The sequence below is a fragment of the Pongo abelii genome, chromosome 9 (assembly GCF_028885655.2).
Source record: "Pongo abelii isolate AG06213 chromosome 9, NHGRI_mPonAbe1-v2.0_pri, whole genome shotgun sequence".
Lineage (NCBI taxonomy): Eukaryota > Metazoa > Chordata > Mammalia > Primates > Hominidae > Pongo > Pongo abelii.
The window spans coordinates 5,566,207-5,592,230 of NC_071994.2; the positions used below are offsets into that span (position 1 = coordinate 5,566,207).

Sequence of the window (26,024 nt, forward strand, 5' to 3'; positions counted from 1 at the left end):
CTTCTCTATCTTTTCCTCAGCTACTCTCTCCATCCCCTGAAGTATCCCACACTGTGGTTTATCCAGACCCAACTTATGTGGGTGTTGGAGTGAGAGACCCAACAGTTACCTAAGACTTTTGGGGGGGCAGGCTAGGGGCACCCTGTGCAGCCTGCACAGGGAGGATGCAGCCCTGGGAGGAAGGACACCCCCTGCCCTGGCATCTGCACACAGGGCACCAGGTAATGATTCCCCTGGGTGAATGTCTGGCTCAGGAATGGGGACTTTCCCGGGGGTGGGAAATTGGTGGCAAGAAGGAGAAATGCCCTTGGTTTGGGGACTCCTGCAACTCCCGCAACCGGCCCCTGAGGCCAGAGGTTGAAAAGCATAGAAAGTTGAGGTCTCTGCTGGAGTTACCCACCAAAGGAGGGTATCACTGGATGGGGTGATAAGTGGCCAAAGTGGAGGAGACAGGTGGCAGCGGCCAGGGGGAGCATGAAATCCTTCCAATCTCAGGTTTTCCAGCAGGTCTGGGGGTCCTTGCGGGTTGCAGGTGGCCCTGGAAGTATCTCTGGGGACCAGCGTGCACATGGCCCCATCTACATGCACCCCTTCATCCTGGGCTGTGCTCACTGCTTCTGCAAGGAGCTCTCACCACCACTGTCCCTGTGGGTGCCAGCAGAACCCCCAGAATCATTGCCACTGGTCAGCCTGTGGAGCACCCCTTCCCTCTGCAGAGCTTGCATCCATGTTGGGAAGTCCCCAGGCTCCATGTCCAGCATTGTGGTGCACAAACACCTCCGCCTTCCTGCCCCTCTGTAGCCTTTGACATTGACTCCCTTGTCAAACAGTAAGGGGGCGTGTCCTCCAGGTTCTGGGAAGTGCAGTGAACCCACCTCCCTTTCTGCTTTAGTGGAGCTCAGAGCCTGCTGAGGGAGGAAACACAGGCACTGTGCCTTCACATAGAGAAAGGCCTCACTCGGCCTTGAAGGCCACCCAGAGTGGGTGACAATGGACTACACTGGAAAGCTTGCTAGACAGAATATCCAGGGACAGCAGTCACACTTGGAGTAAGGGCCCCCAGACAACAGGTGGCCTGATGGCATCTAGGAGTTGTAAATAGATCCATGTGGCAGGAATGTGGGAAAGTGGCAATAAAAGGGGGACAGAGATAGGTGGCGGTTGCAGATTTCAAGAATTTTGCCAGCCAAGCTACAACTTCAGGGCTTTATGTAAGGCACAGCCAACATCAGATCTGTAGGTTTAAAGGGGGCCTCTGGCTGCTGAGTGGGGAATGGACCAGAACAGAGCAAGACTGGAGGCTGGCAGCCAGCGAGGAGGCAGTTGGTTGGTCCTAGTGAAGACAGGCAGTGACCTGGACCTGGGCAGGGGGAGGAGAGAAGGAAAGTTTGACAGACCCAAGGGCTCCAGTGAAATGTCAAAGGAGCCAATTTTGCTGATGAATCTCCCATAGGGAGTGATAGAGAGGGCGGTGGCAAAGATTCTATTTTGGAGAAATGAGTGGATGAAGAATATGAGAGAGGAAGGTTTTGGGTAAAAATGTGCATTGATCATGTCTGGTCATGGCATAGTAACTGGAGCTATAAGCAATCAGAAGACTGGACAGAATACAGAAGGCCAACATTTCATCCCTGACAGAACAAGCTTGCAATCCCCAAAAGAAGAAGAAAAAAAATATGAGATGAGCCCCATGATCTCCCTGGATCTGTGCTTGGGGACAAATTCACAATCAGGGTGCAGTGAGCTGGGATCCACATTGAATACAGTGGCCCTCACACTGTGTTCAGAGCAGACAGAGACTAGAGTCTGGAATAGCTGAATGTGTTGGTCCGTTGCTTTACCATAAGGGAATACCCAAGAGTGGGTAATTTATAAAGAAAAGAGGTTTAATTGGCTCACAGTTCTGCTGGGTATACAGGAAGTGTAGTGCTGGCATGTGCTTCTGGTGAGGGCCTCAGGAAGCTTCCAGTGATGGTGGAAGGTGAAGTGGGAGCAGGTATGTCACATGCAAGAGCAGGAGCAAGAGAGAGAGGGGGCAGATGCCACACACTTTTAAACAAGATCTCGCATGAACTCACTCATCACTACGGGGATGGCACTAAGTCATTCATGAAGGATCCACCCCCATGATCCAAACACCTCCCACCAGGCCCCACCTCAAACACTGGGGATTACCTTTCAGCATGAGATTAGTAGGGTACAAACAGTCAACCTGTATCACCGAGGTACCTAGAATCTTCAAGGCAGGGCCTTGGAGAAGAGGGAGCTGCATAGGGGAAGGAGGAAGAAGTCCAGCTGAGGGGCCCTGCTTGCTGGTGAGACCACCTCAGGCTTAATGAAGAATGACTCCTATAACATTGAGAGTGGAACAGAGATTCCAGATGTCAAGCAGTGCTCGGGGTCTTTGGAGTTCTTTCCTAACCAGAGTACAGAGAACTCATTAACACACCAAGCATCTACCTGCAAGGCCAGAAAAGCCTCATCTTAGTAGTAAGGACCACATCCTTGAGTAAAGCCTGCTGTAGATGTTCCCTAACAAAGCCTTTAGAACTAAGCCTCAAAAAGATTTGCGTATTGGAGCTGGATTCTCACCAAGTTGAGAGAAATTTGGGAAACACATTAGGCTTCCCACAGATCAGCCATAACAAATAATAAGACCAAGACTACACACACTCAAGTAATCCACCAGTAATTGAAATGCCTCCTGGAATAAAAAATCAACCCTTTTCAGAGCAGGATATCAGAATCCAGAGTTTCTGCAACTTATCACCCACAAGGTCCAAAATATAATCCAACAATTATCAAACACACAAAGAAACAGGAAAACGTGACTCATAGTCAAAAGGAAAACCAAAAACCATCCGTAGAAACCAATTCTGACATAGCCTGAATAACAGATTTGGCAGAAAAATCATTCAAAGCAGCAATAATAAATATGTCCAAAAAAGTTAGAGAAAAATATGCTTGACAAATTAATGGAAAATATGATTGTCATAAGGGAGCAGATAAGGAATCTAAGCAGAGAAACAAAAACTACAATCAAAAGAACCAAATGGAAATTCTAGAACTGAAAATAACAACTGAAATGAAAAAGTCACTGAATGAGATAATGAATTCCTTAGTTTGAAACACACCATGATGTCTGTAGGGTATCCAAACAGAGACATTAACACATACACTGGGAGATATGACTCTGAAATCCAGGAGGGAGGCCAGGCTGGGAGAGAGGTCTGCAAATCATCAGTACAGAGGTAAGAATGGAGGAACTCATGCAGGAAGACTGTGGACACTGGTGTGATCCTTACTTCAGCGTATGCCCCACTGGGGAGGTAAAACCAACCAACCAACCAACCAAACAAACAAACAAACAAAACACTGATCCCTAGAGAGGCTATGTGACTGCAAACAACACCCTTTCAACCCCATCCCTCAGAGGGCTCCATCCCCCAAGGAGAGCCTTGTCAACCTTGCCCCTCAGGATCCCCACCTACTAATTACAAGCTCCTCATGGAGCACAGAGGTGCCTTAGGGGATGTTCTCTGCCAATTAGAGCCACGGGTTGGGAAAGCTACTATGAATTGGGCTACTTCCACCTCCTCCCACTCTTGCAAAATGTGCTCTATAATCTTGCTTGATTCTAAAACCAGTGAGGCCTTCGCAATGCCCCATGCCCCTAGGCTCTGGAACCTCAGCAGAGGAGTGTGGGGGGTGGGTGGCAGCTGTCAGGAGCTGCTCTTGGCAACCCAGGTCCCAGGGCCTGTTGGAACAAGGAACAGGAGCAGGGCTGCTGAGATGGGGTGATAAACTCCCCATCAGAGGAGAGGTAATTGTTAACAGCAGAGTCTTTATCTGAGCTCTCACCTGTACAGGCACTGTGCTGAGCTTAACATCCCGAGGAGGTGGAAAGTTCCATTTTCCATGTGACAACATGGAGACCTAAAGAAGTCAAATGACTAACATAAGGATGAGAGAGGAAGTAGTAGGACTAGGATTCAAACGTAGGTCTCTCTGACTCCAGAGTCCTTGTGTTTCACCTCTAGGCTCTGAGACTGGATGTGCGTCCAACTGTTCTTCAAGCCAGTTTCTTCCGGAGTCCCTGAAGATGGCTGGAAGTGGCTGGAAATGGCTCATTGTCATGGTGGAAGAGCCTGCTGATGGAGAAAATAACCCACTACCACAGCCACCATCATCAGAAACAACAACTCTATCACCATAGCAATTGGTGGTAGGATCATTTGAACCTGGGAGGTCAAGGATCCAGTGAATCTCAGCAGAGGAATAGGGGGTGGGTGGCAGCTAGGGTTAGGGTTAGGGTTACGGTTACGGTTAGGCCAGTCCAGTTGCTGAGGCCAAACTGCTGGGAAGCATCCTTCTCCCCAAAAGCCAAATCATAAATCGACTCTGTTGTCTGTACCTTCAAGCATGTCCTGAACCTGCCCCATCTCCCCAGCTGCACCACCTCCCTCTCTAGCCTGGTCCATGGTGATGCCCTCTCACTGGCTTCCTGGTTTCCCCTCATGTGCCTTTCTGTGTAGCCCCATGGAGTAGCCACAGTGATCCTCTACAGAACTCAGACTATTCCTCCTCCTGTTTAACACCCTCTTGTGCCTTCCGACCTACACAGAACAAAATCCATACCTCTGGCCATGGCCTACAAGGTCCTGTGTGATCTGCCCTGTCCTGTTTCTCTATCGCCATTTCAGGCCACAGCTCCCTCTCTTATCCCACTCCAAGTAGTCAAACCTTTTTACGTTATTGAACAAGTCCAACTCTGCTCCTGCCTCAGGACCAGTGCACTTACTGTTCTCATGTCTTCCCCAGATCTTCATACAGCTGACTTTTGCCATTCAGGTCTCAGTTCCAATGTTATCCTCTCATCAACTCTCCCTGACACCCCTAACTAAAGTGCCCCCCAGTAAGCTTCAGGCAGTCATCACCCTTAAAATATTTTGTTTGGGCTTTATTTGCATATTTCCTAGCTTCTCAACTAGATGCTAAGCTCCATGAGGTCATGGATTGTATCTTGTTCCCTGTGGTATCCCCAGCACCTCGTACAATATCTGGCAAAAAGAGACACTCAGAAACACTGATCAGGTAAATTAATTTGGGTTGATCTGTACAGTCTCAAAGTTCCTGCTTCTATTGTTTAATCAGAATCTAAAGATTCTGATTGTATTGTTTAACTTTCCGCTTATTCATCTAATCATCTGTCCATCATCCACACATCCAACTGTCCATCCACCACCCATCCACCCACCTATTCAGTCATCCGTCATCCATTTATCCAACCATTATCCATCCATCCATCCATCCATCCATATATCCATCCATGTACTTATCCTTCCATGCATCCTTCTAACCATACACATACACCTACATACCCATCCATCCAACGATTCTTAGCCCCCACTCTGAGCTTGGTGCTGAAGATCCAAGTTTAACCAGGACATGAAATCTATGCTAGAGAAACTCCCAGCCTTGTCCTCCTGTTCCCTCTGTTCCTTATACTGTGAGCTGCTCCAGGTAGGAACTGCATTAACCTTGTAGGCAGATGCAGGCAAAGTCCTAGGAGGCTGCTCCTGTTTGTAGATAGGTCTACATCCTCTTGGGACTTAGATTTAGACCTTCACCTCTTTCTTCTGTGCCCTGGTCACTGTTGGCTCTCCCCTGGGGCAGAGTCAACAAATTTATCCAGTTCTGAGGCTCCAGATATAAGGGATTTGAGGAGAAGACTCTGCCCCATCCTGAAGAGTCAGCTGAAGCATTTCAAAATTCAGAATGAAGGTCTGAGGGCCTGATGTGTGGTGTGATCTTTGTGCTACAAGACAAGAGGAAGGAGCAAGATAATGCCTGGGGTAGGCAAGAAGTCTTCCTGGAGGAGTTAGGGTTAGAGGTGGACCCAAAGGAAGGGGGCCCTGGGGAGGAGGAGTAAGGGTGAGAAGTATGATGCAGAGGCAGGGATGAGTGTAGTATGAATGTGGGCTGCTAGTGGGGAAGCACAATACTAGTACCCAATGAACTCCTACTCATCCTTCAACACCCAGTCCAAATGACCCCACTTGAGAAGGCTTTTCTAAACTGCCCACTCTCATCCTCCTATTCTCTTCAGACAGAGAGAATAATGATGGAAATGGTGATGCTAAAAATAATCATAACAGTTACTTAGCACCTTCCATGCCAGGCACAGTAACAAATACCTGTGTCTATTATCTCATCTAACACTATAGCAGTTCACCATTGCACTGCCTTATCCACACTTTTCAGATGAGAAATTGAGGCTTAGGGTGAGTGGGTGGGTTTACATCTTCTTAGTTATAGGAGTTTCCTGACCCATCAGGGGGATTTATTTTGTCTTCTGTCTCCCCTGCCTCCACTGCTCATATATACACACTGGAAGTGTCCATATATGCCCAACAGGGCAGGGACAATTTGATTATTTTCTGGATCTTTGGAGGCCAGTAGAAGAGGTGTCCTAGTGCAAGTCTTGTATGAATGTTGGATGGATGGAAGTATGGGTGGTTGAGTGGATGAACGGATGGATGGATGGATGGATGAATTAGTGGATGGATGGGTGAATGGATGGATGGATGAATGGATGGATGGATGGATGGATGGATGAATGGATAGATATACTAGTAGATGGATGGGTACAAGGAGGGGTAGATGGATGAGTGGATGAGTGGATGGGTGGGTGGAAGGGTGGGTGGATGGATGGATGTATGGATGGGTGGATGGATGGATGTATGGGTGTATGGATGGACCGATGGGTGGATGGGTGGGTGGGTGGATGGATGGGCGAATGAGTGGGTGGATGGATGGATGGATGGATGTGTGAGCGAATGAGTGGGTGGATGGATGGGTGGATGGATGGATGAATGGATGGATGGATGGGCAAATGAGTGGATGGATGGACGGATGGATGGATGGATGGATGGATGGATAGATGTACTAGTAGATGGATGGGTACAAGGAGGGGTGGATGGATGAGTGGATGAGTGGATGGGTGGGTGGAAGGGTGGGTGGATGGATGGATGGATGGATGGATGGATGGGTGGACTGATGAGTGGATGGGTGGGTGGATGGATGGGCGAATGAGTGGACAGATGGATGGATGGATGGATGTGTGGGCAAATGAGTGGGTGGATGGATGAATGGATGGATGGATGAATGGATGAATGGATGGATGGATGAATGGATGGATGGATGGATGGATGGATGGATGGATGGATGGATGGATGTGTTGGTGGATGAGTGGGTGGATGGATGGATGAATGGATGGATGGATGGATGAATGGATGGATGGATGGATGGGTGGGTGGATGGATGAATGGATGGATGGATGGATGGATGGGTGGATGGGTGGATGGGTGGATGTGTGGGTGGATGAGTGGGTGGTTAGGTGGATGGGTGGGTAGGTGGCATATAGAAGCCCTCCCATCTCTCTGAAGTTGTTGATTTTTTGGTGCCTCAATGTGGCCCATATGAAGACAGCTTCTTGACTGTGCCAGGGCTGAGCAAGGGCCCTGGAGGCCAGGCCCAGCCCCTCCCATCTTCCACCCACACACTTCTCTGTCTTTCATGATCATTCCCCAATTTGGCCTCACATCCCATATTCCTGTTTAGGGGCTCAGCTTTCCGGGGGATGCCCCCTAAACCAAAACTTCGTGGCCCCCAACCCACTTGCAGATGCTGCTGGCTTTGACCTCCCCCTCCTCAGCTTCCCCAATCTAGCCCCAACCCGGTCCCCACACCTCCCCAGAGCCAGCTCCTCTCCCCGCAGCTGTCCACACTTACAAAGCCAGGACTGTTCGATAAGGCCGTGCCAGCTGGAACAAGACACTTCCCGTCTGACAGAAGGTTCTGCATGGAGCCTGTGGGCAGCTGTCAGCACGGGGGGCACAGGACCGGATCTGGAGGCTGCTCAGGGCCAGCGTCTCCCTTGGCCCCCTCAAGAGGGGCTCTGCTGGGCTTGGTCCAGGGTCCCAGAAAGGGCTTCTCACACTGGGGGGAACTGGAGTGGGGGCTTTAGCCTCCTGAACCCTCTGGGGCCCTCATACTCCCGTCCCTTTGGGATGCACAGGGCAGCCTCCACACTGGAGCCTGGGAGCTGGTGACATTTGTTTGTTCTGCCCCAGGGGTCAGCCCACAGTGACCAGGGCACAGAAGGAGGAGGTGAAGGTCCCAATCTGAGACAGGCTGCCCGGCATGGTCACCTGCAAGCCATGGCGGGCCACGAGGGAGGTCAGAGCAGAGGTAATGGCCAAGAGCAGCCCCAGGAAGAGGCCGCTGCATCCCTTCTAGAAAAATCATCTGCTGAACGTCTTTAGGGCAGTTGAGAAAGTCACTCCACCAGCCCTTTCTGCTTGCTCAAAGTCCACTAGGCAATTATTCCACAACTATTTCTTGAGCACCTAGTACATGCCAGGCATGGAGACACAGGCCCGAGTTCCAGCCCTCATAGAGGCTGCATTCTCACAGCCAGCCTCCACCTTCGGCTCCCCCCAGGCCCAGCCTGCCCGGAGCTGTGCACCAGGCCTGGACCCAGCCTGGCAAAGCCCCTGCCTTCTCTGGCTCTGACTCCTTCTATAAGGCTCTAATTACATCCTGGGAGAAACAATTAGAATGAAACTATAGGGTTTTTTTTCTCCCCCATGCCCTGCCCCAGGCTGGGCCTGTTTAATAACTTAATTAAATAAACAGAATTATAATTATAATGTTAATATTTCCTTTCTGTAATGCCGGCACATTCTGCTGGAAGAAGCTTCTCTTGGGAATGGGAGCGTCCCACAGCCCCCAGCACCTCCCCAGTCCGAGGCTGGCTGCCCACCGGCCTCCCTGCTGGTGCCTCAGCCTGGAGCCCACCCGGTTCTGGGACTCAGCAGAGTTGGCAGGAAACCAGCCGGGGGGGAAACAGCAGCGTTCTCTCCTTCCTGAGTGTTTACAGTCGAGCTCAAACCACACGATGAAAATTACTCTGAAGCTCCTAATTGCACATTTCCTTCCTCTAACCATTTTCTTTTGACAGTTGACTTTGAAAACATTTACCACTTAATTCTCCCAAGGCGGGAAGGAGGGAGAAGGAAGGAGGCTGCCCTGCTAGTGAGAGCTGGCCTCCCTGGAGGGGCCAGGCTTGGAGCAGGCGTCCGGGCAGGGTCCCTGGGGTCCCAGGCTGGGGGGAGTCTTGCCTCTCCTCGCGTCCTCACTAGCTAGGTGACCTGGAACAAGTCAATATTGCTTCCTTGAATCTCATTTCCTCACCTATAAAATAAAACAAAGAATATTCACTTTGCAAAGTAATGCTATGAGATCAGCCAGCACTTAGTAGATGCTCAATAAATGTTAGATCCTTTCCTCCTGGCTTCTTGGAAAAACACAGTCCCTGAAGGCAGAAGTCTCCCAGCTCTTATTTCCTCTACACGGTATGGCGTAGAGAAGTTCAGAGCAGTGGCCTGGGTTCACACACAAGCTTGGCCTCCACCTAGCAGAGCAGTGGGGTCTGGGAAAGCAGCTTGCTTTTTGTGACTCAGTTTCCAGGTCTGTAGGAAGGAATAGTGACAGTGCCTACGTCACTGGGTCGCCTGGAGGATTCTGTGACTTATGGGAAAGTATGAACAGGAAACAAAGGACGGCTCAGCAAGGACTGACAACTATCCGCGTGGGTCACTCTGCAGGTGGCTGGACCGAGACAGAGTTGGGTTCTAGTCTTGGACACTCTTGTGCTGGGAAAGTCCCTGGTTTCAGTGGCTTTCTGTGTCCCTGCTGTGAAATGGGTATGCTGACTCACAGGCTTGCCACAAGGCATGGGGAGGTAGTGGGCAGGAGGCCCCACTGGGAGGCCTAGCCAATGGCAGGGAGCAGCCACAGTTCTTTCCCAAAGCTAGGAGCCCAAGGGGCCTTTGTCCCAGAGACAATGAAAGGTGGGGGCTGTAGCGTCAATAGAGACACCTGTGGGTACTAGAACCACAGTCAGCGGAAGGGAGCACTCAGCATGGCCAAGAGTGAGACTGGGACCTCTGCGCCCACCCTGCCCAGAGGCAGCGAAGAACCCCCCCGGCTCAGGACTCCCCTCCACCCCCATCCATGCCTGGGCTCTGGAGCAGGTGGCCTGGCTTTGCCCCCCTCACTGTGTGGCCTCGAGCAAGTGACTGAACTGTTCTGAGCTTCCACCTCCACGCCTGCAGACTGGGACTAATCTGAGTTACTGGGAGGATTGGCAAGTTAATACATCACCCACCTAGGGTCTACTGGGTCACACAGTAGGTACTCACTGAATGTCGGCATAATGTCCAAGACTGTTATTCATTCCTTCCCAAGCTCTGTGCCAGCCCTGAATGGTCCTGGAGCTGACAGAGACAGAACAGCCCCTGGCACTTGCATCCAGGTCGAGTCAGAACCTGGTTTCTGCACCCCTATGGCCCGGACACCCATGTCTCGAGACCCAGTTCTAACGTACCGTCCTCTTGGACCCTTTCCGCAGGCTTCCTTTCAACATTATACTCATGCCATGGGCCCACGGGGCTCAGATCCCTGGAGTGCAGGGACGATGGACTTATCTTTGTGGCCCCAATGCCGTCATCCTGGTCTTTTCCCACATGCTGTGGGAAGACACAAGGAGATTGGGAGAGGCCGGGCTGAGAGCCGGAATGAGACTTAGAAGCACTCACACCAGTGTGCAAAAGGCCCACATTGGCTGGACAGAGGCCACCTGCTCATACCGTGCAGAGCCAAAGGCAGAGGGGAACACAGGGATGGCAGTGGAGATATGGAGAAGGAGACAGATTTGAGAGTCGTGGAAGGAGGTTACAATGACGGAATGAAGCAAAAGAATCTAAGAGCCTGATTCAAGAGATACAAGGGACAGGAATCCCCAGAAGGACGTGTGACACCCACGTGTGAGGCTGGCCCCCTTCCATGAGAAGAGGACAGCCTGTGAAGGACCAGGATAGGGGCAGGAAGGCCATCCCGTTTGGTTTAGGCCATATTTGGCTGGGCACATTTCAGATGAGAGGCACTGCTCCTCCTCTCTTCATGGGATCACACAGAGAGCCACAAGCAGAGCTGGGAGAAGGACCTGGTCTCCATCTCCCCCTCACGTGAGTCTAAGACTCTTTCCAGCCCTCCCTGTGGTTTTCCAAGGGGACACTGAGTGGACAGAGTCCAAAGAGGAATGTTCCCTTGAAAACACACATCCTTTCAGCTGTTTTCCTCTAGAATCATCAGCAAGAGCCCAAAATCCATACATTGTTTTCTGGTGAAAAATAACAGCAATCCTGTCCTGGTTGCCAAGTCTGTGAAATCATGAGCAGCAGACAGAGGACCCCTGGAGCATTCCCAGTGAGCCAGGTGCCAGCAGCCCCCTGTGGCCCTGAGGGCAGGTGCTGTCGGCGGGAGGGTCTGCTAGGGACCGGCTGGGCCTGGAGTGGAGGCCATAGCCCTCTCTCCTCCAGACACCTGCTTCTGGAGGGACCTTGCCCCCTCCATGCTGAAGTCAGTATGTGAACATTAGGACCCCCAGATCTTTTTCTCTGGCCAAGATCTCCTCTGAGCCCAGAGCTGCTAACCCAGCAGCTCAAGGCTTCTGCCTCACCCATGGGAGTCTCTTAAGCAGCTCAACCTCAGTGCACCCCAAAAGGAACCCACCTCTTTACCTTCCTTTCTCCAGATCCCTCTCCTGCTTCCAGTTGCCCCAGCTGCAAACCTGGGAACACACTAAGACCCAGGTCACTGAGCTGCATGTAGTCTCCCTCCTTGAGCTCTCACATCTGCCTCACGCCTCCCACCCCACACTAGCTTCTGCTCAGGTAGCTGCCACCACCCCTGACTCACCCGGCAATCTTCCCTCCTCCTATCAGAAAAGGTGTCTTTCAAACAGGATCCTGACAATGCCACCTCCTGCTCCAGTGCACTTCAGGCCACTCCCAGTGGCCCATCAGAACCCCCCACTCACCCCCTTTGCCTCCTCCAGGCCCTGCCTGGGGGCCCCACAGCCACCCATCCCCACGGGACCTCCAATCAGGCTCAAGGCAGTCATCGCCAAATCTGCCCCAACCTGGATGTCGGCCATGTTTGCAAGAGCTGTTCCCACTCTCAGAATGGTCTTCCCACTCCCCGACCCCAGGGGAAGCTGAGTTGCCCCCACCCGTCATAGCCCAGGAACCTCTTCCCTGGGATGCACCCCCATCCCCTCCTCCCAGGGCATCCCTGGAGCAGCTCATATCCCAGGTGCTGCCTGGTGGGCTCCACTTCCCGTGCTAGGCGGCACACTGTGCACGGAAGGCAGTGGGAGCCTTTGGAAAGCTGGGACTTACAGTCACATCTAGCTGGGTTCAGACCCGCAGGAGCAAGAGCCAGGCAACCTCAAGCAGGCGTCATGGCTGCAGCTTCTGCACATATACAATGTAGGAGATGGCATGACCCAGCCCACAGGGCTACTCCCGCCTTCACCCAACATGGCTTGTTGGCATTCCTATGACGTGCCAGGCATGGTTGTAGGAGTGGGGTGAGAGCAGGAAATGCACAGCCCAAATTCCTGCCACCCAGAAGCTGGCCTGCTCACGGACAGAGGCCCAGCATGTCAGATGGTGCCAAGTGCTCCAAAATATTGGGAGAGGCAACTATAAATAGAGCGCCAGGGGAGGCTCATTGCGCAGGCCTTCATTTGAGCAAAAACTTGAAGAAGAAGAGGAAGCAAATCACATGGACGTCTGGGAAAGAGCGTCACAGGCAGAGGGCCCAACCAGGGCAAAGGCCTGTGGTATCAGCCGCTCCCAAAGTATGAGCAGCTGCAGGGATGCCATAGCGGTTGGAGTGGAGGAACAAGGTCGGGAGAGGCAAGACGAGGTTGGAGGGGGCAGGCCTGCAGAGGACTTTGCTGCCTCCTCTGAGATGAATCCTTGGAGGGCGAGCAGAGGAAAGGCAGGGTCGAGGCTCAGATGTTAACAGATCGAGAGCCATGGAGATGCCTCTGCAGTAAGCCAGGGCAGCTTGGACCAGACAGGACCGGGGCGGTGGCAGGGAGTGGTCAGGTTCTGAATGCCGTGGATGGGGTGGGGACATCACATGCTTTGCAGTGCTCTTGGCACGAGCTGTGCACTCGGGTGTGAGAGGAGTTTGTTTGACCAATAACTGATTAAAATAACGAATCCACAAGACGTGATAACGAGGACCACGGCCAAGGCACAGAGGGTGTGGAAGACCCTCTTCCTGTACAGGATGATGTGTGTGGACCTCCTGGAAGAGATGGCCTCTGAGCTGGAAGAGGGAAGATGGCTTGGACAATTTGGGGAGCGTGCGATCCCCATGAGTGGAACCAGAAGAAGCTTCCTATCCTGCTTCCTGCTTTGGCCAGTCCCAAACCCTCCTGGGCCTGGTTGGGCAGGACCTGGAGTCCCCCAAGGGGCCGGGGTGAAAGGAACAGCAAAGGTGGGCTGGGAGTCTCTCAGTGGTTAGCACAAGACCTGCAGCATCCCCCCCCCAACCCCGAGAGCTGGCCCCAGCTCTGGCCCCAGTGCCCATCTGGTCTATTCTGCCACCCACATGGGCTGCGGGGCTAACTTGGGCCCCAGAATCACAGGCACAGGGCTGCCCCAGCACTCCCTGGGGTGTAGAAAAGACAAGCCAACTCCCTGAGCCTCAGTTTCCCCATCCAGAAAACGAGGGGATTGTGCTACATCTAAGCACGGAGGACCGCTCCTGCTCAGCCTCGTTAGGGTTCTGTGGGAGCTGGCACTGTCTTCCAGCAAAGTTCCCGCCCTCACCTGCTGCAGTGTCCAGAATTGCTACAGAGCTACTCTGCTTGGCACGTGAAGACCCTTGTTGTCTCCATGAAATTGCAAATGTGTGACCTTCAATGAGCAGCCTGTTCACGTCCCGGTCCCTTTCCTGGCACTGGTCTTGCCTAGTCCTTTGGCACTGACCAAAGACAGTGAGAAGGGGAAACCAAGTCCTAAGTTTTGAGGTTGGGGCCAAGGAAGGGTGATGCGAGGGAGCCCTATACTGCCCTAGGTAAGACTCACTGTGAGCAGGAAGGGCAGTGAGTGGTATTGACGGGCTGCCCTCTGCCCACTGTGTTGTGCTGGGCACCATGAGGCACTTCAGCAAGCATCCCCTGCATGGCAACCACTGGTCACTGCACTTCACAAAGGATGGAACCAAGGCCCAGGGAGGCCGCTCCTGCACAGGAGGAGGGGAGGGGACACTGGACCCCAGCAGGAGGACGTGAGGGCATTGGGGGTCCTGGAAGGACCTCAGTCTTCACTCCCCCACTGCTACCTGCTCTGTTTTCAGTCTGATTCTTTCTTCTTCAGGGCAAACATAGTCTCTAATAGCTTGGGCATTCGGGTGACTTGGGAAATCCTGCCAGAGTTCCCAAGACAAGAGCTAGGTTCTTATTGTTCTTGGGGACTCTAGCCCCATCATGGGGCAGGTGTACAGGGCCTCAGGAATACTGGGGAATGGAAGGAGCAGGGATGGCCCTTATCTCGGGTGGCCAGTGGTCACTGGGGCTTAGGCTGCTGAACAAGGTGGGGGGCAGGCACTTTGCGGATAGAAATGGATCTTCGGGGGTCAGACCCAAGGTTGGCTAGGAGACATGGCCTGTTGGCCTGGCCGAGGGGGCCCACTGTGAGGAGCTAGGGGCCCACTGGCTTCTGAACCAGTGCATTCTCACTCAACTGGCTGGTTTTATGAGCCCTGGACTCTGCAGCCAATTTCCTGGCAGCAAAGTGAAGGGGCATCCCCAAGTCACCTGCTAGCATCCGGCACCCACTGGTGTGGTGGGAAGGAAGGAGACCCGAGCTCCTGGCCATCCCACAGCACCCAACTCTGTGCCTGTGGGTCAGGCCCCTTACTACTCAGGGCCTCGATGTCTCCAACATCTGTTATTGAGGGCTTTCCAGAAAGGAGAGAGTGTCCACACTGACTAACATCTATGAGAACTAAGAAGGTCCTGGGGGCATGCTGCCAAGAGTCCAGCTTTCTGCCAAGCCAACATAATTCAAAAGGTCGTGTGTTCTTCTGGGCAAGGTCCACACTGGGAGGTCTCCGGGGGCGGTGCTGGGAATAAGAACATTCGAGATCTCTCCTGCCCCTGCGTTTGACTATGCACACGCCCCAGAGCCTCCCCATGCCTCCACCTGCCCATCTGTTAGATGCGATCCTGCCTCTGTCTCTGCCCTGAGCATCGCAGAGCTCTGTTTTATGTGGAACTACAGAAGTCATCTGCAGCTTCTGCTTGCGGCCTGGCTGTCCTCGACTTTCAAGAGGGCCGCTTCCTTATAAAACAGCCGGTATCTTTCAAGCTCTCCCACTACACCCACTGTTCTGCATCTATCCAGGATCTTCGCTTATTTATATTAGCTCACATATATTAGCTCATTTCATTCTTTTTTTTTTTTTTTTTTTTTTTTGAGACAGAGTCTCGCCCTGTTGCCCAGGCTGGAGTGCAGTGGTGTGATCACGGCTAACTACAACCTCCGCCTCCCGGGTTCAAGTGATTCTCCTGCCTCAGCCTCCCGAGTAGCTGGGACTACAGGTGCTCACCACCACACCCGGCTAATTTTTGTATTTTTAGTAGAGACGGGGTTTCACCACGTTGGCCAGGCTGATCTTGAACTCCTGACCTCAAGTGATCTGCCGCAACCACGTGGGGGGGAAATTATTATTATCGTCATGTCCATGTTACAGAGGAAGAAACTGAAGATCAGTGAGGTTGCCAAGGACGTGTAGCTAGAAAGCCTGAGCTCAGAACCCATGCTCTTAATTAAGGTACCACACTGCCTCCCTTCTGATGAAGGCCCAGAGGGGCAGAGGAACCTTGGGAGGTCACACAGCAAGCTATTGGCTGTATACAAACCCAGGATTCCTGAATCCCAGGCCTCTGTTCTTGCACCCATATACTCCAGGCCCTCCATTTATTCCAGGGATAATATGAGCAGGTTCTTCATGGGAGAGAGACATAAAGGAAATTTCTCCTGCAATGAGGCACTTGTGAGATTCTTGAGAGAGATTAATACAATCTTATCAAAGAGCACAGTGATTCATGCCAGCCCACCCTGTCAATCAGAAATCGGCAGAACTATAATTTCTATCAAACTATAATTAGCTGAATTTCCTTTTGTAATCTTGGGAATCCGAACTGACTGCAGCCTATCATTGGAGCTGTGGGATAATGATCAGCTGCTTCTCGTACAAAAAGGTTAGGAGTCAAAATGCCCTACGGGTCCCTTTGATGTTTAAAGAGGAATCATTAATGCAAAGACACGAAAAAATTAGTGGAATTTCAAATACAAAACAAATGTAGCCTTGTTGGGATCCAGGGTTTCATGGAGGGAGGGATGCTTGCCCGGCTGCTAAACCGGGATGGCTTCCTGGCCACGGCCACCCCCTCTTTGGACAAGTGCCACAGAGTGGGTGAGGAGTGGGGTCAGTATTTCTCTAGGGCCAGCATGGTGCCAGGTAAACAGCGCACTTACAAGAAGTAAGTGGAGAATGAATGAGTAGATGAATGAATGAATGAAGTGGGAGAGCTTGGTGTTTTGTTCCTACACGTGAGCCTTTGCCACCTGGCATTCTACCTGGAATACCTTCCCCTCTTTCTGACTCTCTGCCTGGGGAATCTGCTGCTCAGCCTTCAAGACTCACCTCAAATGCCCCTTTCTTCAGGAAGACTTCCTGGATTTCCTCCCCAACTTGGCTGCTCTCTCCTCAAGCTCCTGGGGCCTTAGTCTGCATTTCCTCTCCCGCTAACCCCAGTCAAGCCTTCTGTGGCAGGCACCACTCTGCACTGAGGATTTATGTCAATGAAATTTACTTGGGACCCCATCCAAGGGGGTCTGCATTTTATTGAGGGGAGACGGAAGACAGGCAGTAACCTGTGCTCATCAAAAGGTGCTCACCAGCCTTTGTGTGTCCTTGCTCCATCAGGGAATCTCTGGGAAAGACCTCATCTGCCCCATCTCTGTGTCCCCAGAGCTGAGGGGCATCACCAGAAAATGGATATTAGGATCACAGATCATAAATCTACCCTTGACCTCATCCCCCAGTCCCTTCTCAGCCTGGCAGGTAGAGCATTCTTTCAGCAACCTGAGTCGGACCCATCCTTCCTCTGCTCCCCAATTCATTCAAGCGAAAGTCAAAGGCCTTAAAAAGCCCTGCAAGGGTAGGACCAACAAACTTGCCCTTTGAGAGGAGAAGGGGGCCCCCGTAAGAATACACTAGAGCGGAGGAAACGAAACTACTAGGGAAAGGGAGGGCCCACTGACAGCCATCCCAGTAACCCGACCACCACTGGTCTTCGCTGGACACCATGAACCACACTGTCCAAACCTTCTCTCCTGTCAACAGTGGCCAGCCCCCCAGCTATGAGATGCTCAAGGAGGAGCACGAGGTGGCTGTGCCGGGGGCGCCCCACAACCCTGCTCCCCCGACGTCCACTGTGATCCATATCCGCAGTGAGACCTCCGTGCCCAACCATGTTGTCTGGTCCCTGTTCAACACCCTCTTCATGAACCCCTGCCGCCTAGGCTTCATAGCATTCGCCTACTCTGTGAAGTCTAGGGACAGGAAGATGGTTGGCAACCTGACCGAGGCCCAGGCCTATGCCTCCACCGCCAAGTGCCTGAACATCTGGGCCCTGATTTTGGGCATCCTCATGACCATTCTGCTCATCGTCATCCCAGTGTTGATCATCCAAGCCCATCGATAGATCAGGAGGCATCACTGAGGCCAGGAGCTCTGCCCATGACCTGTATCCCACGTCCTCCACCTTCCATTCCTCGCCCTGCCCCCGAAGCCAAGTCCTGTATCAGCCCTTTATCCTCACACACTTTTCTACAATGGCATTCAATAAAGTGTATATGTTTCTGGTGCTGCTGCGAAAAAAAAAAAAAAGAATACACTAGAGCACGTGGGGCCATCCCAGAAAACTGGTGCCATGTCAGCCTCCCTGGGAGATGGGAGATTGTGCAGGATCTAGCCACTTCCCAGACTTGGTCCCCTCTGCCGGCCTCCCTACTGCTCCACAGCGGGGTGCGCTGTCCAGACACCCCCCCATCCCTGCTCACCGTGCCCCCCCGATCCCATCCAAAGCCCTTCTCAGAGAGCACTCTCTTCCTTCACTCTCCTTTCTCTTTCCCACAGCTCCGATTGCCTCCATAGCAGGCCAGGCCATGTGACTGGTTACTGCCTGTCTTCTGTCTCCCCTCAATAGAATGCAGACCCCCGTGGACAGGGACCCAAGTCAATTTCATTGACATAAATCCTCAGTGCAGAGCGGTGCCTGCCACAGAAGGCTTGACTGGGGTTAGCGGGAGAGGAAACGAATGAAAAGGACAGGGTGCTCAGCGGTGCTGGCTTCCTGTGTCCCAGGTTCCTGCCATGGCAAATTCAGAGGCTGATGTATGGGCCTCATGGACCCTGAGACCACCAGCCCCAGCCTGGCCCCGGGCCCCGTGCCAGGCTCCCAGCGGCTGCCCTACCTGGCACCTACTATGCGGGGGCCAGGCTACCACTCCAGCCTCTCTCTTCCCACCCCTGGGAGCCCAGCACTCAGGGGTCACCACCCTGGGTCCCTAAGCTCTTAGTGTAGCCCAGGCTTCCAGTTGGAGAGAGGCTCACCTCTCAGGCCCAGAACTGTGTTCCTGGTGGCGTCTGACACCAGGACTCAGGACCTGCCAGAGGTGAGCCCTGCAGGTCAAAGGGCTGTGGGACACCCCTGACCCCAGGAGGGACAGAGGAGCACCAGGTGCCCAAGCAAGTCGCCAGAGGCAGTGCCTACCGACACCCCGGCTACAGACGAGGACACGGAGGCCTCAAGCCATGCATGGCCTGCCCCACACCACACAGAGAGGAAGCGCTGGGACAGACAACAGAGCAGGGCTGCCCACTCCGGAGCTGGCCTGGTCCACTGCAAAGGGGACACAGGCCCTCTGCAGGAGAGCCTAGCCTGGGTGTGGCTGCTGAGGAGACAGGCAAGGGGGGTAGGTGAGTCACTTTCCTCTCCTCATCCCAGTGAATCTTAGTGAGCTGAGGGGCCCAGTGTTCCTCCAAATGACTGCTAAGGGGCCTCAAGGAGACAGGCACCTAGCCCTCCCATCTGCAGGGGACCCAGCCCAGTGAGGTCAGAGAGCTCCCAGGCTGGAAGGGACTCAGAGGGTGTCCACACCTTCCCGGAGGTCATCTTTCCCAGCCCTCTCTCTCCCTGCCAGGGGCACATCAGGCAGGCCTGAGTGCCCTCCACACCCTTGGCAACTGCCCAGTGAGATTTCAGGGAGGTGGCCTCAGGGGTAGACACTGTATGAATGAAGGAATGTGTGGTAGGAGGTGACAGTGGTGACTCAGGGTGACTCAGCTGGAGCCTGCCAAGGGCCTGCTGAGCAGCTGTCTGCAGCCACAGTGGTCCCCAGCCTGCCCACCCTGCAGCAGGGGCCAGCTTCCCTTTCCCCAGGGCCCATCTCTCCTGCTGGCTTCATGCCCAGACATTTAGAAAATGGTGGGGAAGAGGGTGCACGGCAGGTGCCTGGGCTGAGCCTGGGAATGGAGTGAGGGAAGGCCTGTGAGCGGAAGAGAGAGGCGGGGATGCTGCCCCTCCTCCTAGGAAAACCTGGACACTCCACCAAAAAGGTCCATCTCATCCAGTAAATCCTCATAATCCAGACGGGAAACCAAGGCCAGGAGGGGAGAAGACTGGCCATGGTCAAGGGGCTGATCAGGCTGAACCGAGAAAATGACCCGAGTCTCTTGGTCCTAGCCAAATCATTGGTCTTCTAGTTGGTGGAGGACATGGGCATCGTGCCATGTATGCCAAGGTTCCATCTGTGAAGCCGAGTGAGCCCCATCACAGTCTCTGCTAGAAGCGTCTCACATTGCCCATATGCCTGAGATGACCCAGGTGCTTATTTCACTTTCTACCAACCCCCTATACCATCTAGCCACTATCTATCTGTCCATGCATTCATCCATCTATCCACATCCACACATTCATCCATTGTTGATCAATCCATCCTTCCACCTGTTCATCCCTCCATCCGTCCTTCCATCTGTTCATCCCTCCATCCGTCCTTCCATCCATTTATCATACATCTTTTGATCCATCCAACCTTCCACCCTTCCATCCATCCATCCATCCATCATCCGTGCATTCGTTCATCACTTATCCATCCACCCATCCCTTCATCCATCCACCCACTCCTCCATCTTCCCTTAGACCATCCACACATTCATTTATCCATCTATCCTTCCACATATCTGTCTGGAATTCACACCCTTCGGTTAGTGGATAATTCATCCATCAATTCCTTATTCATTAAACAAACCCTAGGAAGCCTTGACAGGGTAGCCAGTCCTGTGACTTCCCCCTGACCCTCAGCCTTCCACACCCTACTCCCTCCTCTCCAGCCATCAAGTCGTGCTCATCCCAGCAGGGCCCAGTGACTCAGACACGCATGGTCCATGACTTTCAGGAGCTCGTAGTCTCAAGGGACAGACAGGATCTGAACCCAGAAAACTCTAAACCAGGCAGAACTGCCAATGCCTCCACCCCTCTCTGTCTCCAGGATGGTGGAGTCCTTAGTCCTGTTCCTGCTGCTGCTGGTCTTTGTTCCTCACCTGCTGGGGATGGGGAGGACCCGAGCTCCCCATTCTCGCACCAGCTGGCTTGGGGAGAGGGGTCGATACTGACGGGAGGAAGACTGGGACGGCAGAGAAGGAACAGTGCCTGCCACTTCCTGCCTGGCCTGAGCTTGGCTCCCAGTGCTTCTAGGAGTGGTCTGTGGACCTGCCCAGTGCTTTGAGATCCCCAGATAAGAGGGAATTCCAGAGGGGCAGCTCAGCCTCATAAAACCGAAGTGGGTTGCGTTCTTCCTGTTGTGTTTTTATCATCATCATGACACTGTAGAGCTTTCGCATTTCAAAGTGCCTTGCCCTTGTGATGGTTTCTTCCCCGCAGCAGCCATGGCCAGAGGGTCAGGGAGGGTGGCAAGAGACCCCTGGACTGCGATTCGGATGACTCTGCAAGCACCTACTGCATGACCTTGGACAGAACTTGCCTCTTAGGCCTCAGTTTCCTCAACTGCAGAAGGAGAGACAACGCCTCCTCACTGGGGCAGCACCAGGGTGAAATGAGACCCTGGATCTGAGACCCCAACGCAGTGCCATGTGGATTGTGCTGAACGAAGCTTTGGTCAGCCGGGCGGGGCCAGCCAAACACACAAGCCTGCAGGATTCCTCACCGTACTCAGTAAAATGTCCAAGCCACTCAGCCTGGCCGACCCCCTGGCCTGGCCTCCATCCCCGCTCCACACCACCCAGACTCCCCACACACTCCTCTCCAGCTCCGACACACCAGGGGTTCTCCTGCACTCAAGTCTTGCACACGCTGTCTCTCTGCCTGGAGACGCCTCCCTGCCTCTCCTCCCAGCCAGTCCCTTCCCCTAGCTGGTATCTCAACCTTCAGGCTCCACTCGGATGCCCTCTTCCAGGGAGGCTTCTGTGATGCTGAGATTGGGTGGCCCCCCTCCTCTGCATCTCCCCTGCTAAGGGGGGTTGGCACTGGGCATCCTTACCATCCAGGACTGCTGTTCTGTCTCCACCATCAGACTGGCAGCATGGAGGGGGACCACATCAAAGTCACTGATGTGCCCGGAGGGCCAGTGGGGCCTGGCACTGAGGGGCCGCAGGATCATCTGATGCGTGGAGAATGAGTGATGCCAGCATGACCCCGGGCTCCCTGTAGACACCTGGAAGCTACTCGTAGGAGGAGATCCGAGGTTGGGTTTAGGAGACTGTGCCCCAACAGGCATCGTTTTCTTCCCATCCCCTTCTCTTCCCTCCCCTTTGGATCCACCCCACACTGAGAGGTGGGAACCACAGAGAGAGCTGGACCAGCCAGCAGAGGCCATCCTCCCTGGGCCTCCCAGCTCTGTGCTGAAACAAGGATGGGTCAGTGGGGCCAGGGGAAGCACCAAGGTGTTCATGCCCAGCCCTCAGCTCCTACAGAATCCTGGATTTGAGGCTCTGTGCCAGGCCCCTGTGGGGGTGAGCTGGGAGGCACCATGGGAGACAGAAGCACACTGGCGGGAAGTGGGGGTCCTGACGGAAGCCTTGGGGTGGACAAACTCAAGCCTCTTAAACCCCAGGAGCACCCTCACTGGCCCCTGCAAACTTGCAAACACCCTGTGAACTGGCTGTTGGGCTGCGGGCCGTGCAGCCCAGGCAGGACACAGGAAGCGGGCGGGTCATGTTTTTGTGAATGAAACTGAGCCCAGCTTCCTCCCGGTCTCCACGCCCTGCCGGCCTCGCTTGACCACTCCGTAACCTCAGGCGAAGCGCTGGCAGAAAGGGGGAACTTCAAAACGAAAGTGTGAGTCAGACAGGAGAAGGAAACGGAGAGAGAAATTCTTATTTCACGGAGGCCTCACATGAGACCCGACCTGGGCTGAAACTGCAGCCTGGCCCCCAGCAGCCCCAGTCCCAGGGACGTCCACCTGCAGCCTTGGCCTGCTCGCCATGCCTGGCCCCCAGCCCTTCCAACACCATCTGGACGGGGAGGGGCCACCCACACCCCATCTGGGGCCCTCAACAAGGACGGCTGCAGAGGGTTCCCTGGCAGTCATTTCCCATCGATCCCAGGAATGTTGAGTGAGCACCTACTGTATGCCCGGCCTTGTGCTGTGAACAAGATAAGCAGGGCCCTGCCTTCATGGAGCTGACAGTCCATGCTGGGGGCCGTTAACATGGGGAGCAAGTTGAATAGAGTTTGGGGTTGTTCCTTGTGTTACTATGGAAGTAAATAGGTTGCTATGACGGACTGGCAGTACGTACGTGGGAGGAGGTGGCATGCAGCTGGGCTCGGAAGGAGGAGATGGGACCGCCACAAAGAGCGGAGTGACGTGCATGCCAGGTGGCAGGGAGGGCGGCTGGGGGAAGCAGCTCAGGATGTTCTAGGAACTCCAGAGGTCGTTGCGACGGAAGTACAAGGAATGAGGGGGCCAAGGATGAGAAGGAAGCGGGGCACGTGGGGCATTGGGGGTGGCTTGCAAAGCCCCCATTACCTTCTGAGCCCAGAGCTTGGGCAGGGCTTGCGCCCAGACAGAAAGGAAGCTTGCTGAACGCCGGGGTTTCCCACCTTACAGATGGTCTGCCTTGGGGAAGTCACAGGTCCATCTCCCTTGGAACAGGCAGGAAAGCCCCTCCATCCTGGGTGTCTGGGGTAGGGGAGTGAGGCAGGGCTGCTCACCCAGCTGCCTTCCTGGGACCCCCCAAGCTTCCTCTTGACCCCCGACTCCCCTCCCAGGCAGGTTCTCCACCTCTCCTTCCTTGCTTGGAATGAATGGATTCTGCTGTCCCTTTAAAGGGACCTGAGTCAGAGAGTTAAGAATGAAACTGACTCATGGTAGAAGGGGATGGTCACCAGCTGGCCAGGCGCCAGGGCTGCGGCGGGAGAGGAAGCCGGGCGGCCGCAGCTGCCTGTGTGTGCTCTGCTGCAAAGGGCAGAAACCACAAAACCCCATTTGAAATTCCGCCGTGCAGCGCGTCTTGTGTAATGAGGTTACCCCTCATAATGGGGGTATTCAGGGCCCACACGGGCCTGGGGGCTGGGGGCCTGCCCCCCGGGGCCAGCTGATGCTGATGTCATCTTCAGTTAGGAGTATCCCCTCCCTTGATTAAGAACTTTAAAAAAAAAAAAAAAATGCACCAGGAAACTAGAGCGAGAGCCAGAACGGAAGTCTTGGTTTTATTTATAGTTGATAACTTACATCCGGCCTGCTCCTCGGGAAGCACAGCAGGGAGGAGAAAGAGCCCAAAGGAGCTGGTGACAAAAATGCCCAAACTCCTGAGCTAATGTGGTGGCTGAGAGCGAGCCTAAAGCTTCCTTCTGAGCTTCCCAGCAGCCAAAGCAAAGAGAGAAACAGGGTCCTGCAGCATGATGTCACAGAAAACCAGGGACCCTAGAGCCTGGGTTCCAATGAGAACCTTACATTCTGACACCTTAGATTTCTCCCTGGAAAATGGGGAGAAAAATACTGAATTCGTTGGGAGGGCCATGCAACACACCCAGCACAGTGTCTGGATGCATTTCAGAGGCCCCACCAGTCTAGGGTCTACAAGAAGACAGCACAGGTGCCTCACTCTCCACGCCTGTGCGCATGGCAGACATCACTCATGGATTGCAACACGCTTCCCTGGAGCCAGATTCAGCCTCGTAGCTCCATTGCACAATGTCTCCAGGGGCTACCACCAATGCCCCAGTCGGCTGGAGCTGAACTTGCATGTCCTCCCAGCCTCTAACCAGCTAAGAAAAGGACCAGAAGGAGCTGGGTCATCGTGATCTTCCCAGCACCTGGCTCATGCCTGCACCTGGGAGACACTCAATAAAAAATTGTCTAGTTAGGGAAGAGGCAGGGAAGAATGGGAGAAAGGAGAAGGAAGAGGAGAGGGTAGGAGAGTCGGGAGAGGAAACTTGGACCTTAGGCAACTTGTTGAGCTTCTCTGGGCCTCAGTTGCCTCATCTGTTAAGTGGGGGGTTTTAGTAGCTACCTCATGGAGTCATTCTGAGGATTAAATGAGGCTGGGCATATAAACCACTTGGCACACAGGACGTCCTCAACAAGTGAGGATGATGATGAGGAGGAGGAGGAGGAGGTGGAGGAGGAGAGCGGAAGCTCCTGACACTGGGGGTGGGTGCATAGTGGGCCCCACCTGGCCAGTCCTTCTAACTCCCATGCCCCACCCCCCCAGGGCCTCAACAGTCACAACAGTCAGCCAGGATCCAGCCACCCCCAGAGGCAGGCCCCAGGTGGAGCAGTGAGGGGTGGGGTGCCGGTGGGGGGTCAGGCATGCTCTTCTTCCCCTTTCACAGTCAGGGCAGCTCAATTCTGCCAGGGTCATGCAGAGTGCCCTGGCACCGGCCAGAAATCCTCACCCAGGTGAGCACAGAGCCACATCCATGCGCACCCACGTAATTTCCGTGGAGAGCCCATGCCGCCCATGCACCTCCTCCGGGCACGAGCTAATGGCCTGCTCAACGCCCACCCTAAAGGCTTCTCCCAGGTGAGCAATGCCCATCGCCCTTGCAGACTGACTCCCAGAATTCCTGTTCCCAGTGCCACACAGAGTACCTGGTGGTGCATCTGTGACCCTCCTGGCCCGGGACACGTCCGTGTCTTCTGCCTCCTGGCTGAGCCCCGCACCTGTCTGGACACCCTTGTCTCTCCCTTGTTTCTCTCCCAGTCACCAGCTCCGGCAGCAAACCACAGAGACACAAATGCTCCTCTCACCGCAACACGCGGGGCCTGGGAGAGACAGAGGAGGCCCCGGGGTCTGCCAGCTTTGGAGCCCTCCACGAAGCATCCAGCCTGCCGGATGAACATGAGTGAGCAGTTCCTGTCCCCAAGGGGAACAGACTACAGACAAGAAACCCGATGAATAAATCAGACATCAGCAGGTGGCATTCACCCACCCGAGAGAAGAGGATACTGGGGTCGGAGAAGTGTCGGCACCTGGTGGAGGTGGAAAGTCAGGAAGGACACACCATGGAGACGATGACACCAGGAGGGAGACTGTTCCAGGCAGAGGCAACAGCAAGTGCAGAGACCCATCGGGAGAGCTGGGGTGTGTGTGATGCAGATCCTAAGGGCCACGAGCTGAGGGAAGGAGCTAGACGCTGTCCTAAGTGCCAGGGGAAGTTGTTAGGGGTGTTAAGCGTGGCATGACGTGGCTGGACTTAGGGTCTGAGATGAACTTTCCTGCTCCTGAATGGACTCTGAGGAGAAGGAAGATACTACCTTCCGTAACCCACCCCGGGAAGGCACTGACCTCCTCGACCATGGGGAGGATGAGAGTCCAACACTCTGTGCCTGGGTCCCTGTGGCCTCCAGGGTCCTTTCACATCTTCACCTCACCATCCTGGAAACTGGGACCTGCCCAAATCCACCGGCGGCCCCAGCCTCCCCATCTCTGGGGCAGGGGGTGGGCAGCCTTCTCCTCCTGGTTTATAGCCACAGATGACTCCAGGCACAGTGGTCCTC

General features: G+C 54.0%; 2 protein-coding genes across 2 annotated transcripts; one reads left to right on the plus strand and one right to left on the minus strand.

Moving 5' to 3' along the window:
• Nucleotides 1–17,271: 17,271 nt before the first annotated feature.
• LOC100443671 (interferon-induced transmembrane protein 3-like) lies at nt 17,272–17,866 on the plus strand. Its single transcript, XM_054524189.2, has one exon. The coding sequence runs from the start codon at nt 17,306–17,308 to the stop codon at nt 17,702–17,704; it is 399 nt and encodes a 132-aa protein (XP_054380164.1). The 5' UTR covers nt 17,272–17,305; the 3' UTR covers nt 17,705–17,866.
• Nucleotides 17,867–24,442: 6,576 nt separating this feature from the next.
• MYEOV (myeloma overexpressed) lies at nt 24,443–25,823 on the minus strand. Its single transcript, XM_009246056.3, is given in 2 exon segments — nt 24,443–25,206; nt 25,209–25,823. Coding segments are annotated over 2 exon segments (765 nt in total). The 5' UTR covers nt 25,368–25,823; the 3' UTR covers nt 24,443–24,600.
• Nucleotides 25,824–26,024: the final 201 nt, after the last annotated feature.

Coding starts and splice junctions, on each gene's coding strand:
- LOC100443671 (XM_054524189.2), top strand. CDS start 17,306: ATGAACCACACTGTCCAAACCTTCTCTCCTGTCAACAGTGGCCAGCCC.